The 20442-nt window shown below is 35.3% G+C and overlaps 6 protein-coding genes across 9 annotated transcripts; 5 read left to right on the forward strand and 1 right to left on the reverse strand.

Annotated features, from left to right (window-relative positions):
• The first annotated feature begins 990 nt into the window (after positions 1 to 990).
• On the forward strand, positions 991 to 4693 carry LOC112776587 (F-box/LRR-repeat protein At3g26922). 4 transcript variants are annotated; one of them, XM_025820791.2, is made up of 4 exons: positions 2090 to 2196; positions 2333 to 3344; positions 3459 to 3608; positions 3699 to 4693. In XM_025820791.2, exons 2-4 carry the CDS (start codon positions 2406 to 2408, stop codon positions 3984 to 3986), a joined length of 1377 nt encoding a protein of 458 aa, XP_025676576.1. In that variant the 5' UTR covers positions 2090 to 2196; positions 2333 to 2405; the 3' UTR covers positions 3987 to 4693. The 4 variants fall into 4 exon arrangements, with proteins under 4 accessions (XP_025676575.1, XP_025676578.1, XP_072083156.1 ...); XM_025820790.3 differs by having other exon boundaries at positions 991 to 3344; XM_072227055.1 differs by lacking the exon at positions 3459 to 3608 and having other exon boundaries at positions 2088 to 2196; positions 3699 to 4598.
• Positions 4694 to 6006: 1313 nt separating this feature from the next.
• LOC140182086 (uncharacterized) lies at positions 6007 to 9935 on the reverse strand. Its single transcript, XM_072228189.1, has 3 exons — positions 9929 to 9935; positions 8182 to 8778; positions 6007 to 7373 (listed from the first exon to the last, which is right to left on the reverse strand). Exons 1-3 carry the CDS (start codon positions 9933 to 9935, stop codon positions 6007 to 6009), a joined length of 1971 nt encoding a protein of 656 aa, XP_072084290.1.
• Positions 9936 to 10127: 192 nt separating this feature from the next.
• LOC140182087 (F-box/LRR-repeat protein At4g14096-like) lies at positions 10128 to 10906 on the forward strand. The gene is made up of 2 exons (XM_072228190.1): positions 10128 to 10163; positions 10298 to 10906. Exons 1-2 carry the CDS (start codon positions 10128 to 10130, stop codon positions 10904 to 10906), a joined length of 645 nt encoding a protein of 214 aa, XP_072084291.1.
• Positions 10150 to 12231, forward strand: LOC112779895 (FBD-associated F-box protein At5g56370). The gene is made up of 4 exons (XM_072228052.1): positions 10150 to 10984; positions 11091 to 11333; positions 11416 to 11565; positions 11649 to 12231. The coding sequence occupies exons 1-4, from the start codon at positions 10952 to 10954 to the stop codon at positions 11949 to 11951; spliced, it is 729 nt and encodes a 242-aa protein (XP_072084153.1). The 5' UTR covers positions 10150 to 10951; the 3' UTR covers positions 11952 to 12231.
• Positions 12232 to 12936: 705 nt separating this feature from the next.
• LOC112777729 (uncharacterized) lies at positions 12937 to 13479 on the forward strand. Its single transcript, XM_025822121.1, has one exon. It carries the CDS (start codon positions 12937 to 12939, stop codon positions 13477 to 13479), a length of 543 nt encoding a protein of 180 aa, XP_025677906.1.
• A 3956-nt stretch (positions 13480 to 17435) lies between these two features.
• On the forward strand, positions 17436 to 19575 carry LOC112775530 (FBD-associated F-box protein At2g26860). Its single transcript, XM_025819202.3, has 4 exons — positions 17436 to 18378; positions 18467 to 18709; positions 18787 to 18936; positions 19021 to 19575. The coding sequence occupies exons 1-4, from the start codon at positions 17689 to 17691 to the stop codon at positions 19324 to 19326; spliced, it is 1389 nt and encodes a 462-aa protein (XP_025674987.1). The 5' UTR covers positions 17436 to 17688; the 3' UTR covers positions 19327 to 19575.
• The last annotated feature ends 867 nt before the right edge of the window (positions 19576 to 20442 follow it).

The raw sequence follows: 20442 nt of genomic DNA on the forward strand, positions 1-20442 counted from the left end.
TACACTAAAACTATGTTTTCTACAGATTTCGTTTTTAAATTTTAAATTTCAATAACACAAATTACATAATCTTATGATTTTTTATGGTGTACCATGATATGATGAAGATATAAACTATATTCCATGAATCCACACAAATGTAAAATATTATACGATCGTAATAAATACTTGAATGATAGAAACTGAATTTTATATATACGTATTACTATTATTTCTGTTTTATTTTATCCATTTTTTTTGTCTATATGTCCTTAAGATAAAGTATTTTTGAAAATAAAAAAAAAGAAAAAGATATTTTTGGTACAATTTGTATATAAATAAGCAAAAGAATCATAATGACAAAATAAAAAGGATTATAGGAATATCTTTCGTGTTTAGAATCATTGAATAAGGATTATAAGAATATCTTTCATTGAATATTTATAGTTTGAGTAAAGTATCGTTTTTGTCCCCAACATTTGGGGTAAGTCCTATTTGTGTCCCTAACGTTTAAGTCGTCCTATTTGTATCCTTAACGTTTATAAAAGTGATTCAATGTTATCCTACTATCAATTATACTAACAAATAAGATTATATTTTTCAATTATTCTCACTTGAATGTATTCATTCTCAATTAGATCTCACGTGGATGTGTTCGATTTTAATATTATACCCACTATTTATGTTTAGATTCAATTATGTCCTTAGAAAAGTGAATTATTTAAATATTGTAGGAATTAGTTTCAACATTTGATGAGCTATTTTTCAGAGTAGATCATGAATTCTATTCTAGACATTTGTATTCTAACTTCAAGAAGAGATTTTTAAAACTCAAACTAAAGCGCTCATGATGTATAATTGACGGCAGGATAATATTGAATCACTTTTACAAACGTTAGGGATACAAATAGGACGATTTAAACGTTAGGGACACAAATATGATTTACTTCAAACATTGGAGACAAAAACGATACTTTACTCTTTATAGTTTCATCGAATTTTCAATTAGTTCTCTATATTTTTTTTCTTTTCAATTGGGTCCTTAAGGGTATATAAGTAATTTCACAACAACAACAACAACAACAACAAAGCCTTGTCCCACTAAGTGGGGTCGGCTACATGAATCAAACGACGCCATTGTGCTCTGTCATGTATCATGTCTACAGAGAGACCGTTTACATGTAGATCTCGTTTGACCACCTCATGGATGGTCTTCTTAGGTCTTCCTCTGCCTTTCGCCCTTTGTCCATCTTCCATCTCATCCACCCTCCTGACTGGATGTTCTATCGGTCTTCTTCCCACATGTCCAAACCACCTGAGACGCGATTCAACCATCTTTTCCACAATGGGTGCTACTCCAACTTTCTCCCTTATATCTTCGGTATATAAGTAATTTCACAATTCACTAATATTTTTTTGACGTTTAACGTTAGCAGGGACTAAATTGAAAAAAAAATAATGTATAGAGACCCAATTGAAAAAAAAAAAAGTATAAAAACTTAATTGAAAATTCGGTAAAACTATAAGAATATGTAGAGTAATTAAACCTTTTTAATATTTTTGAAAAGCATTAGTATTTAAAAGATATATTAATATATGTTTATATTCTATATAATGAAAATATAAAAAAAAATATTAATACATAATTTTTTTTAAAAATATTTTTTATTATATATAATCTAAAAATATTATTTTTTATTATTTCTATGACTTAAATACGAAATGTTTTAGTTAAATTATATATTAATTTACATTTTAATTAATTCTATTTTTATATGAACTAGTGTACTCTCCACTAAGCTAGAGAGTAGAGAGATCGTTTGACTCTTTTACTGTAGATTAAAAAATGGGTTTCACTTTTCACCTAACCTAACTGTGTAAACTGTTACCAAAATAAAAATAAAATAAATAATAAATAATAATAAAAAAATACTATTTATATATTAAAATCAACCACTAATATATTTGTGTATAAATACATGTATGATTTAATTTATTTTTAATGTATATTTATATTTTAATATATATTTTATTTGATAGCTGATTTTGATGTACGCTTACCATAACCTAAAAAAAATAAATAAATAAATAACTGCGTTATTGGTTTCACATTCACCGCTTTCACCATTCACAATTCACAGAAACACTGCTTCCTCCTTCAATCCCTAACTATCTCCTCTCAACTGCGGCACCGTCACCGCTCACGAGGCACCTTCGGTATTCATCTTCTTCATTGCACATCATGCTTTTTTTTATATTTCAATCTTATTTCCCTTTCCAATTTTCAGTTCACATAGTTGACAATAACGTAGGAAATTATTTGGCCGAGTCATGTTACTCTTATTCTGTGCAGCAAAACGAATTCTGGAACCAATTCTACTTGATTCATTTCCAGAACTAACTTTCTTGAGAGACAAATTTTGACAATGCCGAAACAGAATCAAAGGAATTTAAGTGGAAAGGTAGCTATTAAAAGAACTCGAAAAATTGATAGGATTAGTAGCTTACCGGATTCTTTGCTTTGCCACATCCTCTCATTCCTTCCAACAATAGAAGCCAAGGCCACCGGCATCCTCTCCCGCCGGTGGCGCCACCTCTGGAAGGAAGTCCCAGTCTTGTACTTTGAGGATGAGCCATTTTACCGCCTTGAATTTTCAGATGATGAAGTTGAAGAGGGCTTTGTCGATTTTGTCGATAATGTTGTTGCTCAGCACAAGGTCCCCCACGTTGAAAAGTTCAAACTCGAATGTAGTGTCTGTGGAGAAGATACTCTCACAAGGTGGATTTCCTCAGCTGTTGGACCACACCTCAAGGAGCTGGATCTCTGCCTTTGTATCTACCGTGATGATTACCCCGAGACTTGCGACTTGCCTCAAAGCGTTTTCACTTGCGCCTCACTCGAGTCCCTCGCTTTGAAGTACCGGATTTATCTGGATTCTCTTCCGGATGTTTGTCTGCCATCCCTCAAGAACCTAGAATTGGATACCATCTATGTGAATCCTGAGAAGGTTTTATCTGGTTGTCCTGTTCTTGAAAATCTTAAGCTAATTTTAGAGGCCTTTCCCTTAGGTCGTGGTATTAATTATCCTGCAATCCACATGCCTCATTCCTTGAAGAGGTTAACCTTTGCAGATAAAAGTCCCGAAGACTCTCTTAAGCTTCTTGAAATAGATACCCCATCTCTTGAATACCTAGATATCAAACTCTGGGGGCATTATTTAAATGTTTTGTTTAGCCATTTTACCAACATGGTGAAAGCACAGCTTGATATTTACCCACAAGATAAGCATCTTTGTTGGATACCTGAGCTTCTCAAAGCACTTCGCAGTACAGAACGTCTAGTGTTGAAACTTGATACAACAAAGGTAATATACTTCTCGTATTCTCATGATCTCTTGAACAAAACTTTACATTGTTAATTTCTGAAAAGTTTATATTTGTAGTTTTGTTTGTAACATCTTGTTGTTTTGTACATGTAGTGCTTACTTCGTGCGCCAGCTCTAGATTATCCGGAATTTTGCCGTTTACATAATTTAGTGATTGATATTCCATGTTCGAACTCGGCATTTCTAATAAATTTAATTCAGCATTGTCCTATACTTCAAGTACTCATAATTTATAATCAGAAGGTGTGCGCACTCTTCAAATTCAGCCTTATGTCTATATCTAATTTTTATTTGCTTGCATTTTTTGAAAGTATTGTCGTTTCCTGTTGTCAGGGTGGATATTTTCGCTCAGAGGAACATAGTGAACCTAGCAGTTGGACACCACCAGCCCATGATCCTATTTGTGTTACATCGAATCTCTTGATTCTTGGATTTTCAGGTTATCGAGACTCTGCAGATGAGCATGCATTTATTGCGTATATTTTACAAAAAGGACTTGTTTTGGCGTTAATGAAAGTTCTTATTAATGGGGAGCTTCGCCCGAAGAAAACATATACAATTCGCAAGAAATTATCTACTCTACCGAGGGGCTCTAAAACAGTCGATCTTATAATTAAGTGACTAAAAGTAATCAGCACTTATGTGGTACATACATTTCACCATCTCTATCTCGATGGTTTTTTTATGTCAAAACTATACAAAGTTGTATGGTACCAAGTGCTTTCATCCTGGTTGCATAAAATGGATAAATCTGAGTCCATGCTCAATTTTATTTTTATGTCAGTTTTACACCTGAATTCCTCAAATGTTTGTAGAACCTTTTGATTACTTTTCCAAAACACTAAGTTGTATGGTATGATGCTGTGGGCTTGCAGAAATAGGCACTTTAACTTAGTAATGATGGTTAGGATTGATAGTTTGGAAATACGCATTTCCGTCTTTTGATTCTACCTTAGGAATTAGGATGTTTATAATATTTCAAAGAATCAGCATTTTGATAGAGCATGGATAACCTATTGTATAAATCTGTTGTTGAAGCAGGTTGATGGCAACTATGCACCATCTTTGGCAATACCAAATCTTTGACTTATTCATCTGTTATGTCAGAGAGGTTATAGGATTTGTTTAATACTTAGTTGCTGGGGGTGCATTAGAATGGCATATTCCGTTATAGAAGTTATGATATCTGCCGAGTAATATTGTATTCCTTCAATGCATGATGCTCTTTCGACCTTTTCTTGTTTTTTTCCATTTACTCTTAAGGTTGTGTACTTCTAAAAGATGTATATTTGATGTCATGATTTGATAAATGAGTTTGCTGACTACAACTGATTTTATGTAACTCTTGAAGGAAGAATTAGTTACACATATAGCAGCCTAGGTTAGGCAGTTGCCATTTCTGTTTCTTTATTCTTCACTGGTGGAGATAAATATGATCTGATTTGAGGAACATTTCACCATGTATATTTGCAGTCCCTTTTTGCTTCACTTGAAATGTTTGATGACTCTAGTCCTTATCACTCCTTAGTAATTGAAGACTATAGTCTTTAGTGATTGTTTTGCAATGCCATGTTTTCTAGTCCAAAAGAATGATGTTAATGCGTATAATTTCTCTGGAGAGATATAACAGCGAATATGGTATAATTGAGATTTTGATAATATGGAAGCTTTTTGCTGTGCCTGCGTATCAATTATTCTCATTGAGATAATGGCTAATTGCCTAATTCTACTAAAGCTGTCTAAACCTGTATAGTTGTAATATGATATTATCTTGTATAATCCCTTGAGCTTGCAAAAGTAGGTACTTCAACTTAGAGGGAAACAAGCTTGCCATAAAGTTGCCCTTAGTAAGTTGCAACTAATTCAAGGCAGGTTGATGGCAAGTAACAACTCCGCAGATATCACAATTCACAATTGTACTCTTATCAATAACAGAGGGACTGTTGTTTAAGGAAACATTGAACAATCCATTGTACAATTTTCTGTGATAGATAGAGTTGCCAATGAGTTTGCTTCACGTCCCAAGCAAACTTTGGCAACCATTGAAACAGATTCATCAGCACCCAAGAACTGAACTTTCATAAGATCGATCTCGGTCTCCAAGATTAAGCTCATACACATCGAAATACTTTGTCTTATAAGCACAAATAAATGGTTGTGTATCTTAACATAACAAAATGTCTTTTACTACCAACTCCGTTATCATTCACAAAATTGTCAATATGTCACCACGATTAGAATTTTCTCCAGATACCAGCAAGTATAAAATCTTTTAGACCATCTCCAGTAGGGAACTCATCCCAGTTCCTGTTTATGGCCCACCTGTCATAAAAAGTAACTCCACATCAGCTTTTGCGTCATAAACAGTAAATAGGAACTCAAAGCATCTCTCTCTTCTCCATTAGGAGGAACTAACTTTAGTCCCTGTTGTGGTCCCACTTAATTAATTAATTAAAATACTTGAAATTAATGTAATTAATTTTTTTTAATAATGTAATTTAAATATTTAAATTTAAAAATAATTCACTATTAAAATATATTAATATTAAATAAATTTAAAAATAACAATAATACATAATATATAATTCGGGATTACACTAATTTGTAAAATTACTTAATACAAAAAAAATATAATTAAATTCTACAGTTGACGACAAGCATTGTGAAATTGCCATATGTGTTCAATCAAGTCCTCTTTCAATTGTCTATGCTGCTGCCTATTTCGAAGTTGGGCATTTCTTTGGAGAAATTGATGGTATGGTGCAAAATCTTCTTCTCCCAACTGAGGTTGTGATAAGCCATTTTCAACATCATCATACTCTAAGCCTTGAGCAAAATTTCCTGCATAAGTGTCTCTTTCATCCTCAACAATCATATTATGCAATATAATACAAGCTCTCATTATGTTGGCAAGCTTCTTCTTTTCCCAAAAACGAGCTGGACCACGTATAATTGCAAAGCGTGCTTGCAACACTCCGAATGCTCGTTCCACATCTTTTCTTTGCCCTTCTTGGTATTGTGCAAATAACTTGCGTTTCTCCCCTTGTGGCTTTGAGATTGATTTGACAAATGTGGCCCATTCAGGATAAATACCATCTGCTAAGTAGTATCCCATTGTATAATTATTACCATTAATAGTATAATTTACCTCCGGAGCACGATCATTTAGAATGTCATCAAACACGGGAGAACGATCTAACACGTTGATATCGTTATTTGAACCAGAAACTCCAAAGAATGCATGCCATATCCAAAGGTCTGAAGATGCTACAACTTCAAGTACTATGGTTGCAACCCCACGATAACCACTCATGTACATACCTTTCCACGCCTTTGGACAATTTTTCCATTGCCAATGCATGCAGTCAATGCTACCCAACATGTCAGGGAAGCCACGACCCTCTGCCATTTGTAGTAGGCGTTGTACGTCATTTGGATTTGGTTTTCGCAAGTATTCATCCTCGAACACCGAAATGACACCTTCAACAAATTTTTCCAAGCATTCAATTGTAGTGCTCTCGCCTATGCGCACATAATCATCAACAACATCAGCTGCTACGCCATATGCTAACATCCGTATCGCAGCAGTACATTTCTGCAGTGGCGACAAGCCTCTTCTTCCAGTTGCATCAACCCTCTGTTGGAAATAAGGATAGACGTTTGAGAGAGCGTCTACTATCCGAAGAAACACATGTCTTCTCATTCGAAATCTCCGTCGAAAAATGTCAGCATGATACACTGGATCATCTGCAAAGTAATCTTGGAAAAGGCGATCATGTCCTGCTTCTCGATCTCTGTTGATCCATCTACGAGTAATTGGGATAGAGCTTCTATCGGTATCTTCTTCTTCTGAATCTTCGAGTAAATACTCATCGATCCAATTATCTATGAGTGTGTTATCTTGCCGTCTTCTTTTGCCATACAAAGCCTCATTAAACATATCATCAAAATTTCTAGCCATATCTGGAAATGTAATTTTTAGTTCTCTTTCGAGGTGAGAAATAAGAGCTGAAGTGGAGTTGAGGAGTTATTGATAGTTGATATTTATAAGTGTGTCTGCATTAAGTACCTTAACGGCTAGTTAACGGCTAGTTTTGCAACGGCTAGTTTTGCAACGGCTTCTTAACGGCTAGTTTTACAACGGCTACTTAACGGCTAGTTTTGCAACGGCTAGTTTTGCAACGGCTAGTTTTACAACGGCTAGTTTTGCAACGGCTTTTTAACGGCTAGTTTTACAACGGCTACTTAACGGCTAGTTTTGCAATTGTCACTTTCATAAACAATAACGGCACAATAATATTGACTAATTTAAAAACTTACATCAGAAATAAATAAAACAAACTACATCACATACCAGCAATACGCAATAAAAATAAGAACATACTACATAACTCTACGAATACAAGGAACCATTAAGTAAACCACTTGGCAATTATTTTTTCACATGCAATCTCATGAAGAGCTCGTCGTTTTTCACTCATTGTAGACGTGTCAGCATTAAGTATTTGCATATCCATCTCCCTTTCTCTTTCTTTGGCCATCCTTTCCATTTCCCTTTCTTTTGCTTTTATCTCCATTTCTTTAATATACCTCTGAGTTTGTAATTCTTGTTCTTTCATTGCTGCTTGAAATTGTAACTCCTTCTCTTTGATTGCCAACATCTTTGCTCTATGTTCCTTCTCCTCTTCTCTTTCTTTTTCCCTTTCCAGTAGTTCTTTTTCTCTAACATTCTTAATATCTTCCATGAGAGATAATTTTTTGACAACCGATGATTTTCTTTCACTAAAATCTTCAGACATCTGTGCTTTTCCCTTACCTTTTCGCTTGCTCTTCTTTGATCCTTGTGGGCGAACGGGAGAGTCCACACCGGGTTCATCAGCCAACGGTGTTTCTGGGTTTGATGAGGATGAGTATGCTCCAGTTGCACTAACCTTGGTTCTCTTTGAGCCGCCACTCTGTGTAGGTAGTTGGCTTCTCCATTTTTGCTCCAGCTGAAGCATGTTCCAATGCCTCTCAAAAGTGAATTTTTGACCATAATGTGTGGAATAAAGTTTATATGCCAACTCCTTTATATCATCAGCGTTCGAACCACTCCTTATGTTTCGACTAGCTTGATCGTAGCAACCAGCAAATTGTGCAACAGCCTTGTTGATCTTATACCATCGTTTCTTACATGCAACTACCCCCCTTGTCATGTCAGAGCAAAATTCTACACAGTAGCTATGAATTCGACTCCAAAATGTTTCTCCCTTTTGATCGGTACCAACTACAGGGTCAGTTGAAACATTTAACCATGCACTGATCAGCATCTCATCCTCTTTCCAATGCCAGTGTTGAATACTATCTTGCCTCCGATCTTCAATATCATCATCATTAAGGTTGATAGCATCTAATCCACGAGGGTTGGCAAAATCTGAATATTGCGAATTTGGACTACATTGTATAGGACTCTGAGAGGATGGGTTAGAAGAGCCACCAACACCAGATGAGTTATGTCTTGATGCACTGAATTGAGTTGGAAACGGCAAGGAAGTTGGAGTAACATTTCCGATAGAGGGGTTAAATATGGATGAAAATGGAAAATGGGGTGTTTGTGAATTTTGATTTTGCGGTTGGAATATAGGAAATTGATTATTATAAGGAGCTTGAAAATTGAAATTAGAAAGATTTTGTGGATTTGGATTTTGAAATGTATTTGGTAGTGTGAAGTTTTGATTTGGAACTTGAGAGTTTGAGGTTTGAGATTGTTGGGTATTTGGAATTTGAGGAAAGTTTTGTAAATAATTGAAGAAAGAGTTGAGTTGGTTTGGATCCATTTTTTCGAACAAAAAATAATAGTAGTAGAATTTTTTGATTTTGTAAACTTGGAAGAAGATGAAGAAGAGTAGTAGAGAGTGTGAGAATAGAAGTGTATCTAAGTGGTATATATAGAGTAAAAAATATTAATTTATTAATAATAACGGTAACATAGTAACGGCTAGTTTCTAACGGCTACTTTTATAACGGCTAGTTTTACAACAACTAAATTAATATAATAATATAAATATAAATAATATTTAATATTAATTATGATATAAATAATTAATATAAATTATTAATTAAATAAATATTTAATTATTTAATTTATTTAATTATTATAATTATTAATAAATTAATTATAATTTAATTACTTAATTAATTATTAGTTAATTAATATAAATTATTAATTAAATAAAATTATTAGTATTTAATTTAATTAGTTATTATAATTATTATTAAATTAATTATTATTTAATTATATAATATATTTATTTATTTAATTAATATAATTATTTAATTAATTAATATTTTATATAATTATTTATTTTTTATTTTAATTGCCAAGTGGCAATTGTTTATTGCTTAATGGGAGTCCCCATTTAGAGGGACTCCCTCGCTTCGAATAACGTGAAGGAACTCAAATAATTTTGCTCCAATGCCCCATCTCTCTTTTCTCTCTGACATGCACAGTAGCAGGGCTTCATTTATTTGCCCGTTGGAGATGCTCTTAGGACTTCGCTGACAAATATTCCAAATGTCAGTACAGCACATGTTGTGTCAAAGATTTTATTATATTATTTAAAAATTAAAATCAACTGTCATGTGTTTTTATAATATATATATATATATATATTAAATTTATTTTTAATAAATATTTTATATTTAATATGTAATTATTGATTGTTGTGATTAATTTTAGTGTATATTTAATGTGGTTGGATTTTGCTATTGTTAATGAACACAATGTCACAAGTGAGGGGGACACGTGTTAGATCCACGGTTTGCCTCTGAAACCTGTATTCTGTGCAAGTTTTGGAAGCTCTACTGAAATATTGAGCATGTTTCCCTTCTATTTATTCCATTTTTCCTTTCGAAACTAAGTGTTTGACACGCTTGAATCCCACAATCCCTAGCCACTTCCTCTGTTGTCTCAAAATGGGAAACGGCGGAAGCAAAGGAAAGCAGCAGTTGATAGGGACGTCATCAGCAGGCTGCCGGATGAAATCCTGTGCAACATCCTCTCATTCCTTCCAACCAGAACGTCCGTGGCCACCAGCGTCCTCTCTCGCAGGTGGCGCTACCTCTGGAAGAAAGTCCATGTCTTGGACCTCAACGATGATTTCCTTTACACCCCTGAACGTTCACATAAGGAAGCACAAGAGCGCTTTCTTATTTTTCTCAATAAGTTTGAGCTGCTTCGGCGCCCCATCCGTAAGTTCCACCTCTCTTGCCGGGTGGGTGACTATGGGTATAATGACCGTTTTGATTGGATTGATTACGTCATCACAAGGGTTAGTGAACTCCATTTCTCTATGAGGACCGATGGGGAGAGTCATGACTTGCATGAACCTTTCTATAGCACTTCGCTCGTGTCGCTCGTTTTGGACGGTAATATTAATATTTCTCTGGAAGATTTTGATCCCACTCACAGTGAAAGTATTTTCCCATCCCTCAAGAACCTAGAGCTGCATGTCAACTATGTGGACCTCAATGTGTTACTATCTGGTTGCCCAGCTCTTTAAACTCTTAGGGTCACTTTAATTAATTTCGATCCTGAAGCAATCCACATGCCTCGTCCCCTGAAGAGTTTAACCTTTGAGGTCACTGTTATTATTATTATTATTATTATTATTATTATTATTGTGATGTAATATGGCCTTATCACATGACTTAGTCTCTGATTTTTAATTTACTAGCATTTTGCAGGAACAATATTCACATTCCGAAAATGTGACACTTGAGCTTCTTGAGGTAAACACTTCATCTCTTGAATACCTACGTCTCAAATTACGGGGTTGTTACAAACAGATTTTGGTTTGTGATTATCCCAACATCAACAAAGCATGTCTAGATATTTATCATAAGCCTAGGCATGTTGCTTGGGTTCCTAAGCTCCTCCGGGCACTTTGCAAAACAAAATTCTTGTGGCTGCAAGTTTCAACAATCCAGGTGATTTGCTTAACAAAACGATGAATTTATTATGCTTTTAGTCATGTGTTGAAATTAATATCCAATGATCTTTTGCACGCAGTGCTTGATTCGTGCGCCAGTTCTAGACCTTCCCGACTTTTGCAATTTGATTCAGCTGCAACTTGATTTTTATAGTTTCAAGAGTAGGCTTCTAATAGACTTGCTTCACAATTGTCCTAAGCTTCAAGCTCTAAAAATTAATATATCTGAGGTATCGTTGATCCCATCACTTCAACTTTTTGTCTATTTGCAATTTGTTTGCATCCTTTGACTTTACTTGTTCCTTGTTTTCAGTTCGTTCTTGATTATTGGTACGGGTCTTACTCTTACCTAAACTCCCATAAACGCAATGATTGGACACAGCCACTTAGCGTTCCTAACTGTATTGTATCAGACTTGAGCACTGTTGAATATCGAGGATATCGAAACACTCCAGAGGAGCATGAATTTACTGCATATATTTTACAAAAAGGACTTGTTTTAAAGACAATGAGAATTCATGCTAAATATTGTGACCTACCCTTAAAAGGTGAAGTTTTCAAGGCATTATCTAAAATACAAAGGGGCTCTAGCATGTGCCGAGTTGAAGTAGACTAACTGATCAGCATTTACCTGTGGTAAGGACTTTGTTGCTCTATGCTCTCGGCTCTCTGCGGTTGACTGTATTAAAGCTGCATTTATTTATGTATACGGAACTATATGCTTCTTTTGCATCAATGTTTACATGGATTTGTCAGTTATTTGTTTTTTCGAATACCTGTGACAAATTCTAAATAGTTTGGTAGGAATGTATGATCTATGGGGATTGGCAAACAGAACCAGTTCCATTCTTGGTGGTTGGATTTGAAATGTTGAAGTATGTATGTATTTCCTTGTCTCTTTCTTGATTTCTTCTATGGGAAAGTTGTCTAAACTATCACACTTACAATTTGCGGATGACACCATTTTATTCTGTCCGTCGGAGACTGAAATAGTTGTAAACTATAAGAGATTATTGAGGTGCTTTGAGTTGATGTCTGGGCTGAGTATCAATTTTGATAAATCGAATCTGATATCGGTGAACTGTGAGTAAGGATGGATTGATCATGCGTGTGGACTACTGGGATGCCAGCAAGCCGCTCTACCGGTTAGATACTTGGGGATCTCTCTTGGAGCGCACCCGCGCCTGGTGAAGACTTGGAAACCAATTATTGACAAGGTGGAGCAGAAGCTTAGCTTATGGAAAGCGAAGGTTTTGAATAAAGCAGGTAAGCTTGTCCTTATCAAATCGGTCCTGAACAGCCTCCCCATATATTATCTAAGCCTGTACAAAATGTCGAAGGCGGTGGCGGACAAGTTGATTGCTCTACAAAGGAACTTTATGTGGTGCAAGGAGGACGGTAACTATGGTTTACCTCTGGTCAAGTGGGAGCTAGTCCAGGCTCCAAAAAAGGCGGGGGGTTTGGGGGTTGGTGATGCAGTGCTGAAAAACACAACGCTCCTGTTTCCAAGGCTCTACTCTATTTCAAGTCAGCAAGGTGTTGTCATTGGGAATTGTGGTTTTTGGGATGGAATAGAATGGATATGGAATTTTCAATAGAGAATGGAGTTGTTCCAATGGGAGCTGGAGCTTGTCCATCAGCTACATGAGAGGTTAAGACCAGTAAAGCTGTCATCTGGTCGGGAGGACAATGTGGTGTGGAAGTTTGAAAATAAATGTGTTTTCTCTACTAGATCTGTGATACAGACCATACAATCGGAGATGCTGTCGGCTGAGATCACGAGCTTTAGCTTCACGAGTTCTCTTTGGAAAGGTTTCGTACCTCCGAGAATTGAGTTGTTTGGGTGGTTTGTGCTAGTTGGTCGAGTCAACACCAAGGAGAGGTTGACTAAATTAGGAGTTCACATTCAGAGTGATAGTAGTTGTGTGCTGTGTTCCAAGGAAGCAGAATCTGTTGAGCATTTATTTCTTCGGTGTAAGGTAACTTGGCAAGTGTGGTGCAAGTGGTTGAGGTCTCTGAGTAGAGAATGGATAATTCCGGGAACCATTAAAGAACTATTTGAGAGCTGGTGTGGCATGCACAGTAGGCAACAAGGACAGAAGTTGTTGATGATAGCGTTTTTTGCTGTGATTTGGAACATCTGATTAGAACGTAATGCTAGAATATTCCACAATAAAAGAGTAAGTATTGAGATAATTCACACAAGAACAGTGTTGAGCTACACAGAATGGCATGGTGGTGATCCTGTGGGAGGCTGATGACATGCTGGAGATGGCAAGGGATGGGTTTTGTTAGTAGGTCTTTATGTTTATTTTGTTTGTTTGCTCCATTTTAATGTGTTGAGCTTCCTTTGTTTTAAAAAAAAAAAAAACTTGTATTGTCTTGTATGACCCCATGGGCTTGCAAAAGTAGGCACTTCAACCAATAGGCTAATTGCCTTTGAAACTTGGGGAAATATTTTTTGATGAAAGACTTGGGGAAATTTGCTAATGTCGCTCAACTTGAATTTTAAAGTTTAAATTCTAAATTCTATACTTTGAACAATAAATTTTATATGTTAAATTTTAAACTTCAAAATTTTGAATCGTAAATGTTAAGCTCTAAATTTTAAATTTTAAATTTTAAATTATAAATCTCAGTTATTAATATAAAATATAATAAAGGAAGAGTTAATATTTATTTAATTAATAAAAAATGCAATACAACTGATTTAATAAAAGAGCTTTTAAAGATGAACATTCAATTTTCTCCAAATTGATTATTCAATTTGAAGAGTTTTGTATTTATAAAGGATGGTAAAAATTTAGGTATAGTTAATTTTAGGTGAAGTTGATAGTTAAAAATGGTTAAATAATTTGATTAATTTAACTAAATTTTTATCTATTAGAGTTATTAACTTTCTTGACTACACTTGAGTTTTCACCATAAATGATAAGGATATTCGTGTGATTTTAGTCGAAAATCAAAATAGTTTCTAAAGTTTTTTTTTTTTTGTGGCCTCCAAAATCGTGTGCGACGTTGAATTTTGTCTCAGAACCATCCTCTCCCTATTTTTTAGCCCTCGTCTCCTCAACACAATGTTCTTTGTTCGTTCTCAACTTACAACCAATCCGTGCCCGTTAGCCCCAACTATAACCTCTCCTCAGTCCTCAACATCAAAAAACCCCAATCTTCCCAAACCACTCCCAGCCCCGTCACTTCTAATAACACCATCAACAACCTTTACAATAAATAATTGAGTATATACCCATTTTGATCCTTAAAGAATTTCAAATTAGACATTTTAGTCTCCAACTAAAATTAATTACTTAATTGGTCTTTAACAATTAATTCCGTCAGTCACTTGGGTCTTTAGTTCGTCAACTCGAACGGAAGACAAAATGGTCCCTAAAAACTCTAACATGGGACAAAATGATCCCTGACAACTCTAACAAGGGACAAAATGATTTCTGATCATTTTATTCGAAAATGTCACTGTTCTTCCCCAATTTTTATCACATCTCGCATAACCCTAACATTCATACTCTCTTTCTTTACCTTCACAGTCTTCTTTTCTATCTTTTCCTTCCTCCTCTTTAGCTCTAAGCCATGGTGTAATTGTCACACGTGTTGCATCTACCTCAACATGTCATGAACCACACACTTTCCTAAATCTTTGTGACTAGTACATCCATCTCCTCTATACTTCACCCACCAAAAGCATCCACTTCCACGTCTTTGATAATATCACCTCCAACTCCGACAACATCCACGACATCCTCAAGACCAAGTTCTACAACTACTCCAAGGGCACCCCTTTCTCCACTTTCCGGCAAGCAATATAGATTGTTCGACATTAAAACATCATGAGAAGATTTTCCTTTAACATCATATGCAAATTCTCATTTGAAATAAACACCGAGTGTTTTATTCCTTCTTTTTCGGAGTTCAAGTTGGCAGATAGCTTCGACATCTCATCCAAGCTATTACAACGAGCAATGTCGTCGTTGCCGCTCATATGGAAACTGAAGCGATTACTGAACATTGGTTCGGAGAAGAAGTTGAGGGAAGCGATCGGAGTGGTGGACAATGTGGTCATGGAGATGTTAGGGCAGAGGAGGAGGGAGATGGCAACGACGACGACGAGTCTTAACAAATTAGACTTGCTATCTAAATTCATGGGATCAATCGAAGACGACAACTAGTTGAGAGACATAGGCCTTAGTTTCCTGAGTATGAATTGGTTGATAACAAGTTGAGGATTTTTTTTCTTATGAACATTAAATTTATAAAGTGTGCATTGTGTAGTTTGAAGTTACAGTGTTAAACTGTTAGTGTTATACGAGATATGATGGAAATTGTGAGAGAACAGTGTCGTTTCCGAACAGAGGAGATCAGGGACCATTTTGTCTCCTGTTAGAGTTGTCAGGGACTATTTTGTCCTCCGTTATAGTTAACGGAATAAAGGACCTAAATGACTGACAGAATTAATTGTTAGGGACCAATCGAGTAATTAATTTTAGTTAGGAACTAAAATGTCCAATCTAAAATTTCTTTGAGAACCAAAATGAGTATATATTCTAAATAATTTATTTTGACACACCTTCACTTTTTTCTATTGACTTTCGCCCAAACACAGCCAAGAAACGAGCCGCCAGACCTTGCCCCAGCATTCCCATTTCTATTTTCTGAATCATAGTTGCAGCTTTTGGGCCTAAGACATTCTTGTATTTGCATGCCATTGAGATGACAGGAACGGTTATCATCATTTTCATCACCGTATTCAACATCTACTTCTCTGAGTAAATCACCGTCGATGCCATTGATATTGGTGTCAATAATCTTCTCCCTTGCCTTGAGAACGCCTTGGAATGGACGTACCAAGGAGAAGACTTGAAGGTGCCATCCAGATGCTCTATGACGACGATGTCGACGGCACTGCCGAATGGGTCCTGAAACAGTGTAGACATCATGTGTTATGTAGATTCCGATCCTCCTCCTCGCTACAATTGCGAAATCAAATCGATGATGTTGGCATTGGCAGAGTCATGGTTTTATTGTGACGAATGGAGCTCCGAATGTAGGGATTAAGACCCACAACCCACAAGTTATGTGTTTGGAAGACGAGGATTTTTTTGTCTAAAAAAATAAAAAATATAATTTTAAAATAAAATTTAATGTTTAAAGAATAATTTTAAACATAAAAATAATCAAAATCATAATTAACCATCGTTAAGCACCAGGAATGTCACCTTTTTGATAGCCATTGATAGCATCCAAGAATTGAACTTCGTAATTAAGATCTCGGTCTCCAAGATCAAGCTTATTTTATACGCACAGAAATACTTTTACAAATCAATAGTTGTGTATCATCACATGACAAAACATCTCCTTCTAAAACATCTATAATTTTTATTAATTTTTTAAATAAAAATATAAAAATAAATATTAAACTATTCTTTCACCTTAACTCATGACAAGAATAAAAAACATGTTGTGACCCACAAATTTAACCTAACAAAATTCATAAATTCAATTATAATTTTAATTTTTATTATATCTTTATGTTATTTTCTCATCTTATTTTATTTTTACTTTTATCTTTCTTAAGCAATACTCTACGTGCTTGTTTGGGTGCTATTATTTTAATAAAAAAAAATTTTTTAATAAAAAATATCTTTTTTTTATTTTTTAGCGTGTTTGGCAAATTTCGAGTAGTAAAAGTAAAAGCACTAGAAAAATAAAAAAAACATCTTTTTTTTAAAAATTGTAATTTACATCTTTTTTTAAAATGTCTTTTTTTCTTAAAAAAAAGATGTTTTTCATGTAATAAATAAATAAATAAGTACTTTTATATTGTTATATCCAAACATAATTGATAAATAAAAATATCTTTTTACATGAGATACCCAAATATAAAAGTAATTTTTTTCTTTTCTATAAGATCTTTTAAAAAAAGATAACTCAAAAAAAAAAATCTTTTAAAAATATCTTGTTATATCTTTTTACTTTTCCATAAGATCTTTTAAAAAAAAATAACTCAAAAAAAAGATCTTTTCTTAGAAACTCACCCAAACAAATCTTATATATATTTAATTTTTTCTTTATAATTCAATCTATCAAAATTTTTTCATTTTTTTTTATTCTTATTCTTTCACAATTTTATCATTAATTCTTTTACAATCTTACTATTGAGGAAACACGGGTCAGATTCGCGGTTTCCCTCCCAAACCCGTATTCTGTGCAGGTTTTGGAAACTCTACTGAAATATTGAGCTTGTTTTTATTTATCCCATTTTTTTTTTTTGGTCAAAAGAAATTGTTTGACACACTTGTTGTATCCCACAATTCCTAGCCACCTCCTCTGCTGTCAAAATGGGGAAACGGCGGAAGCAAAGGAAAGCAGCAGTTGATAGGGACGTTATCAGCAGCCTGCCGGATGAAATCCTGTGCCACATCCTCTCATTCCTTCCAACCAGAACGTCCATGGCCACCAGCGTGCTCTCTCGCAGGTGGCGCTACCTCTGGGAGAAAGTCCAAGTGTTGGACCTCAACGATGATTTCCTTTACACCCATGACCGTTCAGATGAGGAAGCAGAAGAGTGCTTTATTAATTTTCTCGAAAAGGTTGTGTCGGGTTTCAACCCTCTCCGTAAGGTCCGACTCTCTTGCCGGGCGGATGACTATGGGTATAGAAGACTTTTTGAGTGGATTGGTTCTGTCAGTGAGGGAGTTAGGGAACTGTATTTTTCTACGAGGACCACCAATAGGATGACTTACACCTTGCATTTTGAGTATATCTATAGCACTTCGCTCGTGTCGCTCGTTTTGGACGGTAATATTAATATTATTTTTGACGATGTGAATCTGGATGGTAAGCTGTTTTTGCCATCCCTCAAGAATCTAGAGCTGCATATCGACTATCTGAACCTCGATGTCTTTCTTTCTGGCTGCCCGGCTCTTGAAACTCTTCGGGTCACTTTAATTAAGTTCACGACTCGTGAGGCTGATTTCGATCTTGAAGCAATTCACATGCCTCGTACCTTGAAGAGTTTAACCTTTGAGGTGGTTGTTATTAACTTATTATTATTGATGTGATATGGCCTTATCACATGACTTAGCCTCTGATTTTTAATTTGCTAACGTTTTGCAGGAGCGATATCACTATTCCGAAGTTGTGACACTTAAGCGTCTTCAGTTAGACACTCCATCTCTTGAATACCTACATCTCGAATTACGTTGTGATTACAAACGGATTTTGGTTTGTGATTATACCAACATCAAGAAAGCGTGTCTAGACATTTGGCCTAAGCGTAGGAATGTTGCTTGGGTTCCTAAGCTCCTCGGTGCACTTTGCAAAACAAAATTCTTGTGGCTGAAAGTTTCAACAATCCAGGTGATTTGCTTAACGAAACGATAAATTTATGGTTTCGGTTATGTGTTGAATTAATATCCATTTATCTTTTTACACAGTGCTTGCTTCCTGCACCAGTTCTAGACATTCCCGATTTTTGCAATTTGATTCAGCTGCAACTCGATTTTGAAGATTTCAAGGCTAAACTTCTAATAGACTTGCTTCACCATTGTCCTAAGCTTCAAGCTCTAAAAATTTATGTATTGGGGGTATGATCGATCACATAACATCAACTTTTTGTCTATTTGCAATTTGTTTGCATCTTTTGACTTTGACTTGTTTCTTGTTTTCAGTCCCTTGACGGTGAAGATTATTTTTACTTGTCTTACTTAAATCCCCATAAACGCAACGGTTGGAGACAGCCAAGTAGCGTTCCTAACTGTATTGTATCACACTTGAACACAGTTGAATATCGAGGCTATCAGAACACTCCAGAGGAGCATGAATTTACTGCATATATTTTACAAAGAGGACTTGTTTTAAAGACAATGAGAATTCATGCTAAATATTATTGCCCCCACTACTTAAAATGGGAAATTTCCCAGGCATTATCTGAAATACAAAGGGGCTCTAACATGTGCCGACTTGAAATAGACTAACTGATTAGCATTCACCTGTGGTAAGGACTTTGTTGCTCTATGCTCTCGGCTCTTTGCTGAACTATATGCTTCTTTTGCATCAATGGTTACATGAACTATCAGTAATTTGTTTTTTCCAATACCTGTCACAAATTCTAAATAGTTTGCTATGAATGTATGATCTAAGGGAATTGGCAAACAGACAGTTCCATTCTTGGTGGTTGGATTTGATAATGTTGAAGTATGTATGTATTTCCTTTGCTCTTACAATGTGCATAAACTATTGATTTTACTTTTTGGAGAACTAGATTGATAGCAACCCTACACTTAAGACTACTAGCCGTTGCTACATTGTAAAAAATAAATCATGAAACTGTACTGTGCATACTTAGCTTTTACAGTTAGATAACTTGGTGCTGTAAAAATAATTTATATAAATTGTAGACCAAGACAATAATGCCATGATCTGAAAAAAAAAAAAAAAAAAAACCATTGATGTGTTGAATCTCGGTAGTTATTTGAGGGTAGAATTTTTCAGCATAATATAGCAGACTGAATTTGGCAAAACTTTGATTTTTTAGTTTTGGAGGCAAATGTGATGTGATTTGAGGATCTTATAGTGCTGGTCTGCAAATATTTAGTATCAATAAGATTATTAAAGTAGAAAAAAGTTATAAAAGCATGCTTGTAAAAAAAAATTACAATTATCGATGGATTTATACAAGCATCAATGGATATATAATTGTAATTTTTTTTTGTTAACACCACTATGGCACTATTTCCCTTTCGGAAATGGTAGATAGCATCAGCCACTATTTTTTTTTTCCCTTAAACTCGTTGTAGTTAGTTAATAGTTAGTTACCAACCACAGACTCCATCGTCACTCTCTCCTCAGCCCACCACCGTCATCGGCAACACTCCACAGCACCTAACATGGAGCCAGAAACATCGACAACCATCAGCACCCTACCGGACTCGATCCTCTGCCACATCCTCTCCTTCCTCCATACCAGAACATCCATGGCCACCAGCGTCCTCTCCCGCAGGTGGCGCCACCTCTGGAAGCACCTCCAAGTCCATTGCAGTACGTTTTTCTTCAATTGGAATGTTTGAAGACTCTAGTCTTTAGTGATTGTT

Source organism: Arachis hypogaea, chromosome 19 (assembly GCF_003086295.3).
Source record: "Arachis hypogaea cultivar Tifrunner chromosome 19, arahy.Tifrunner.gnm2.J5K5, whole genome shotgun sequence".
Lineage (NCBI taxonomy): Eukaryota > Viridiplantae > Streptophyta > Magnoliopsida > Fabales > Fabaceae > Arachis > Arachis hypogaea.

What these genes read in the sequence shown, in the direction of transcription:
- LOC112776587 (XM_025820790.3), top strand. Translation starts at nt 2,406, where the DNA reads ATGCCGAAACAGAATCAAAGGAATTTAAGTGGAAAGGTAGCTATTAAA. An exon ending in TGAAACTTGATACAACAAAG is followed by an intron (nt 3,345 to 3,458) that starts GTAATATACTTC and finishes TTGTACATGTAG; the next exon opens with TGCTTACTTCGTGCGCCAGC. An exon ending in TCATAATTTATAATCAGAAG is followed by an intron (nt 3,609 to 3,698) that starts GTGTGCGCACTC and finishes TCCTGTTGTCAG; the next exon opens with GGTGGATATTTTCGCTCAGA.
- LOC112779895 (XM_072228052.1), top strand. Translation starts at nt 10,952, where the DNA reads ATGCCTCGTCCCCTGAAGAGTTTAACCTTTGAG. An exon ending in TGCAAGTTTCAACAATCCAG is followed by an intron (nt 11,334 to 11,415) that starts GTGATTTGCTTA and finishes TTTTGCACGCAG; the next exon opens with TGCTTGATTCGTGCGCCAGT. An exon ending in TAAAAATTAATATATCTGAG is followed by an intron (nt 11,566 to 11,648) that starts GTATCGTTGATC and finishes CCTTGTTTTCAG; the next exon opens with TTCGTTCTTGATTATTGGTA.
- LOC140182087 (XM_072228190.1), top strand. Translation starts at nt 10,128, where the DNA reads ATGTCACAAGTGAGGGGGACACGTGTTAGATCCACG. An exon ending in GGACACGTGTTAGATCCACG is followed by an intron (nt 10,164 to 10,297) that starts GTTTGCCTCTGA and finishes CACAATCCCTAG; the next exon opens with CCACTTCCTCTGTTGTCTCA.
- LOC112777729 (XM_025822121.1), top strand. Translation starts at nt 12,937, where the DNA reads ATGGAGTTGTTCCAATGGGAGCTGGAGCTTGTCCATCAGCTACATGAG.
- LOC140182086 (XM_072228189.1), bottom strand. An exon ending in AAAGAAGAGCAAGCGAAAAG is followed by an intron (nt 7,374 to 8,181) that starts GTAAGGGAAAAG and finishes ACTCCACTTCAG; the next exon opens with CTCTTATTTCTCACCTCGAA.
- LOC112775530 (XM_025819202.3), top strand. Translation starts at nt 17,689, where the DNA reads ATGGGGAAACGGCGGAAGCAAAGGAAAGCAGCAGTTGATAGGGACGTT. An exon ending in TGAAAGTTTCAACAATCCAG is followed by an intron (nt 18,710 to 18,786) that starts GTGATTTGCTTA and finishes CTTTTTACACAG; the next exon opens with TGCTTGCTTCCTGCACCAGT. An exon ending in TAAAAATTTATGTATTGGGG is followed by an intron (nt 18,937 to 19,020) that starts GTATGATCGATC and finishes TCTTGTTTTCAG; the next exon opens with TCCCTTGACGGTGAAGATTA.